This window comes from Rana temporaria, chromosome 5, assembly GCF_905171775.1.
Source record: "Rana temporaria chromosome 5, aRanTem1.1, whole genome shotgun sequence".
NCBI classification, from domain to species: Eukaryota; Metazoa; Chordata; class Amphibia; order Anura; family Ranidae; genus Rana; species Rana temporaria.
In genome coordinates, this window is record NC_053493.1 from 211697408 (window position 1) to 211703407 (window position 6000).

General features: G+C 40.7%; 1 protein-coding gene across 1 annotated transcript in view; it reads left to right on the plus strand.

Moving 5' to 3' along the window:
• Window positions 1–5204, plus strand: part of OTULINL (OTU deubiquitinase with linear linkage specificity like) — a 71469-nt gene extending 66265 nt beyond the window's left edge. Inside the window, exon 8 of the mRNA XM_040353530.1 lies at window positions 3620–5204. Within this exon, the coding sequence (XP_040209464.1) occupies window positions 3620–3799 (180 nt within the window). The 3' untranslated portion in view covers window positions 3800–5204. The remainder of the gene's footprint in view (window positions 1–3619) is intronic.
• The last annotated feature ends 796 nt before the right edge of the window (window positions 5205–6000 follow it).

Genomic DNA, 6000 nt, shown 5'->3' on the forward strand with positions numbered 1-6000 from the left:
CAGTAACCTGTATGAGAGAATGAGGCTAACACCAAATTTAACACACCTGCTCCCCATTCACACCTGGGACCTAGTAACACTAACGAGTCGCATGACACCGGGGAGGGAAAATGGCTAGTTGGACCCAATTTGGAAATTTATAATAAAATATTTACAAAAATGTGAGGGGTGTACTCACTTTTGTGATATGCTGTATATATGTATATCTAGCATTTGCTGGTAGAGAGCATGTGTGCCGGCCCACCTCTCTGTCTATGCTGTCATTTGCTACAGCAAAGCCTATCAGTGGGTCCCAACCAATGATTTATGCTGCTGATCGCAAAAAATGGCCTGTCATGAAGAGGGTAAAACCTTCAGAAACTTAAAGTGGTTGTAAACCGCTGGACATTTTTTTCTTGTACATGCAAGGTAAAGGCATAATGTGCTTGTATGTATCACATGCTAGCACATTATGGTATACTTGCCTTAAAACAAAGCCCTGTGCCGAGATGTCAGGAGACATACTGGACCTCGCTGTAACGAAACGTCCCACACTCTGCTTGAGTGCTTTCATCATATTCTGCTTCCTCACAGTCTGAATATAGATAGACATTTCAACCGCTAACAACCACAAAAAAAGGCAATACTCGTTTGGTTGCTGAACATGGACTGTTTTATTTAAGATGAAACACAACTATCTACAGCGGGCTGACAATACAAACTGTAACCAGAAACCTAATTAACATGAGCTGATTATCTAATCATTTTCCCAGACATGGTGACTCAGAGATATGACCTCTCAGGGTAGACTTGCCATGTCCTCATTCAACTTACAATACACATAAGTAAAACATATCCCCCAATAGTTTGCTAGGAGACAAAGGTGTGTTAAAGCGGTGGTTCACCCTCCTTCACATCATTAGACCATTACATTCGGCATCGTAGCGCGAGCTACGGTATGCCGGTCTTAAATTTTTAATCCCCGTACTCACTGTGCTATCGCTCATTGAAGAATCCGACTCCCGCGGGGAATGGGCGTGCCTATGGAGAGGGAGGATGATTGACGGCCGGCTCTGGCACGTCACGCTCCCCGAAGACAGCCGGAGTAGGTCTCGGTTCTTCACGGCGCCTGCGCACAGGCTATGCGCAGGCGCCGTGAATAGCCAAGCCTATTTCGGCTATTTCCGGAGAAGCGTGACGTGCCAGGGCCGGCCGTCAATCACCTTCTCTCACCATAGGAACGCCCATTCCCCGGAATCTTCAATGAGCCATAGCACAGTGAGTACGGGGATAAAAAATGTAAGACCGGCATACCGTAGCTCGCGCTACGATGCCGAATGTAATGGTCTAATAAAAAAAAACATTTTTTTTTTTTTAACAGGGTGAACCCCCGCTTTAATGAGCACAATAAACAATTTTGTGAAAAACCCGGGCTTTTCGGATCTCATTAATTAGCATTCCTTTAACATACATCTCTCACTGAGTCCCAAGCTGGCAGAGACCATCATGACCTCCTTAATCATGTAATTTTGCATTACATAACAGAATATCTTCCTAAATGCTCGTAGCTCCCTTAAATGCCAGGGCCCATAGTCAGTAGTCAAGAGGCTAGCATTCAGTCCCCTCCAAAAGCCTCTGTCCCAGGTGAGTCTGTCCGGGTCTCTCGGCTCTTGATTGAATAGATTTATAGCAGCACATCCATTGGCGCCTACTGCTGTCAATCAAATCCAATGACATGGGCACCGGGGGGCATGGCCAAATCCAGCATTCTGTGTCTATGCACGCAAATGCTGGACTCGGGAGCGCACGTGCACGGTAACCCCCTGGGAGAGTGCTTCTTCCAGGGGGTTTACCAATGCAAGGAGGAGCTGCGAGTGCCGCCTGGGGACCCCAGAAGACGAGGTTTGGGGCCACAATGTGCAAAACGAACTGCACAGTCAAGGTAAGTATGATATTTTGTAAGTTTGTTATTTAAAAAAACAAAGGTTTACAATCCCTTTAAATAATAAGGTATTCTACAACATTAATTTACCATAGTACAAGCATCCACTCTATGACAAGTTAGCGATGACAGTTTTGTTGCTTTATCATTCAGATTTGGGTGGATGCTCATCACTTGGACATGCATTTTGTTTTGATGTTTCTCATACATGCTCATTTAGTGAGTTCAGACCTCAAAAACATACTACAGGTTCCTCAAAAATGGTTAATATACACAAGAATTGATGGGAATATTGAGATAATTCATACACTGAAAATCTGGGGGCTCCTAAAGGAGTTGTAAAGGCAGAAGGTTTTTTATCTGAATGCATTCTATGCATTCAGATAAAAAGCCTTCCATTTGTAACCCCCTAATACTTACTTGAGCCCCATCTCTTTCCAGCGATGTCCACGAGTCCCTCTGCTATCTGGGATTGGCTGAGATACAGAGCACCATTGGCTACCAACGGCTGTCGATCAAAGTCAGTTAGCCAATCAGGAGAGAGAGGGAGCCGAGGGGCAGCTTCATGTCTGAATGAACACATAGAGCTTCGGCTCGGGTGACCCCATAGCAACCTGCTTGCTATGGGGGCACTCGACAGCAGGGAGGGGCTAGAAGCAGCAAAAGAGGGACACGAGAAGAGGAGAATCCAGGCTGCCTTGTGCAAATCCACTGCACAGAGCAGGTAAATATAACATTTGTTATTTAAGAAAAAAAACTAGACTTTGCAATCACTTTAACCAATTAAAGCAGAGTTCCGCCGATTTTTTTTTTTTTTTTAAGTCAGCAGTTACAAATACTGCAGCTTCTGACTTTTAAAATGAGGACACTTACCTGTCAAGAGTGCCCACGATGTCCACACCCAAAGCTGACCCGTCCCGTCCCTCGTCTCCGGTACAGGCGCCGGCATCTTCCGTAAGAGAATCAGCGGGAGAAGCAAAGGCTGCAGGGCCGCCGATTGTTCACAGAAGAGGGAAAACAGCGGTCTGCCTATGTAAACAAGGTAGACCGCCATTCTATGAGGGAGGAAGATGGAGATCTTGTGTTTCTGCTTAGCAGTCACAGCACTCCCTAGGAGCACACTTAACCCTTTGAGTGTCCCTGATGTTAACCCCTTCCCTGCCAGTGTCATTGGTACAGTTACAGTGCATATTTCTTATCACTGCTCACTGTATTGGTGTTACTGGTCCCCAAAAAGTGTCAGTTAGGTGTCCAATTTGCAATGTTGCAGTCCTGCTAAAAATCACTGATCACCACCATTACTAGTAAAAAATAAATAAACAAAAATTCCATAAAATATCCCCTAGTTTGTACAAACCAATCGATATACACTTGAAAGTAAAAAATTCGTTTTTTTTTTTCTTTCAAAAAACTCAGAGGTGATGAAATACCACCAAAATAAAAGCTCTATTTGTGGGAAAAAAGGGTCATTCATTTTTTTTGTGTACAGCGTCGCAGGACCACGCAATTGTCAGTTAAAGTAACGTCGTGCTGTATCGCAAAAATGGCCCGGTCATGAAGGGGGGTAAACCTTTTGTGGCTTAAGTGATTAAACAGTGAGGAACTGGCTGAAGGCTTTTTGTGTCCTGATATTTAGTGGACCACTCAACTAGGGGATTATATGATGCATATTAACAGTTTTTTTCTTTCTTTATTAAGGCTGATTTGTGTTTGGTGGGCTATGCTCTTGAAGTCAAGATAAAACTATTCCAGTTGGCTAAAATGAATACTGAAGACTTTGAAATTTATTACCCTGAGGATTACAAAAGAGACTGGAATGAGATTTGTCTTATGACTGACGATGACCGAAACTACAATATACCAATCAAAGCCATATGATTGGACTGACACTCATCTACAGAAGAACACCTTTTCTGTTTGTGCAGGGAAACCTACTCCTCAGCCTGTACCTTGTAGTCATAACACTGAATTCAGTATATATGTGAAAATAAATACTAACTCACTGACAGTTATAGTTTCCCAGCAAAAACTGCGATTGTGGAAATTCATCCAATTGTCGGGACTTATCAACTTTTATCTACTTTTACAATCATGTGAAGAACCACAATGCTGTAAATAAGGAATTCAAGGTTTTGTTATACACCAACCTGCTTTTACTGTACACAAGACCTTAAGGTGACAGTATGCCAGGGAATTTGGCACTAAATAGTGTAACCCATGCCTTTTTTTTTTCAGTCAAAATTCACATTCACTATTTAGTGCATATCACCTATCAATAACATTTTGGGCAATATTGTAAAATACTGGGTTATTCTTTTAACAGTACCTTATAGCCAAAGATAAATACAAGAAGATTTCATCCTATCAGATTGTCAGTAATGCTGGCTGACCATGTCCACAGTTAGGATCATTCATACTTCAAACACAAGAAGTATACAATGATCTCCTTTATATGCCTTGGCAATAGGAACATCATCCTACTAAAGTAATGGGGAACCATCAATACTCAGTGCACTTAATCTTGTAGCAAAAAATGTTGAATGGCACATTTTCACACATAACCAACTGTCCTAAATTGCTTTATTGCTGTTTTCCTCTGTTAATTGCTTAGAAATGGCAGCATAGATTTGAAAGGTAAGATTGATCTCTGTAGTGCTTTATTCTGCTCTTCAACACCTAGATCTTACCTCAAATTTTACTGATTCACAGTAACTTCTTGTGACAAAGCATCGCCAACTGATAACTGGCTGTTGCTGTATTGTGAAAAAGTGATTTTAACATCATTTAAAAAAAACGCTAGATCCAGAGGCTGTGTGAGCAACAGTGACATCTACAGGCAAATATATATATATATTTTTTTTTGGAGCAAAGTATTGTGTTTTGGTGTTTTTAGTTTACATTTGTGCTTTTGTTTGCTGTTCTTCCTATGCGTTTGTGTGTGATTGGTTGCAGGAACAGGTCTTTGGACTACTGAACATTTTAGGTGATTTTGGCTGTTTATTTATAACTGTGGGTAACGTATGAATATTTTAGAAGGTTACAGTAACATTTTTCAGCCCTCGTCTTTTTTCTTTAGGACAATTTTCAAACAAGACTAATAAGCTTCTAACAAAATTAGTATACTGTACACAACAGTGGTAATTGTTTTAGTTTCATTGCTATCCATCTATCTACATTTGAAGTGTATAAAAATGCTTCTGATATATGGTGACCTAAGATAGGTAGCATTACCAGTAAACTTAATTTGTGGGCAGATTCTATATCCTAGATTGTATAAAAAAAATTATTTGTGTGTACTATCTAGGTCAAACATTACCCTGGATATTTGCCAATTTAGAAAAAGTGGGTCTCCACTAATAGGAATAATAATGCAGAAGATTACAAAGTCTATCAGAGGTTAACATTCTGATGACAAAGATCTTTCTCATTACTACCTGCTGTACTGCTCTCTGAACATCTGACCATTCTTCTCATGCCTTATGAAATATTGTCATGTTAGCCCCTGAACGTTTACTGTTGGGTGCAGTAAATCTTATGACTGCAAAAAGTGGCATGCAATTTAAGGCTTAGGAGAATTGCCTATATGCAGGATGTCCCCACAATGTACACAGTTTGCACTGCAGTACTGTGAAGAAGGCAAGATCTCAGGTGCTCCTGACCTCAACATTCTAGGAACAGTAGTTTTTTGTTGAAGTAACCTCTACTGCACCCACCTGCAAACATGTTAACACTAAAGTGTTGGAGGAGAATTGCTGTACAATGAATTACATAAAGCTAATATACTGTAAATATTGATTCAGGTATTTACTTTAGCTGTATTTAAAATATATATACTGTGTATATATATATATATATATATATATATATATAATTAAAGCTAAACCCCCAGCCTTGCACAGTTGTACAAGCTCCTCCCCTGACAAAATTATGTTGTCTCTGACAGTCCTTTGTTGTATTCCATATACTTAACCCTATATGCTGCAATTTAGTGATGTCAGAGGCAGAAATTGAGGCCCCCTATATCTTGTAAGTTGATAACCACTGAGCTAGGGAGTTAAACTACAAGGTTACACTTACAG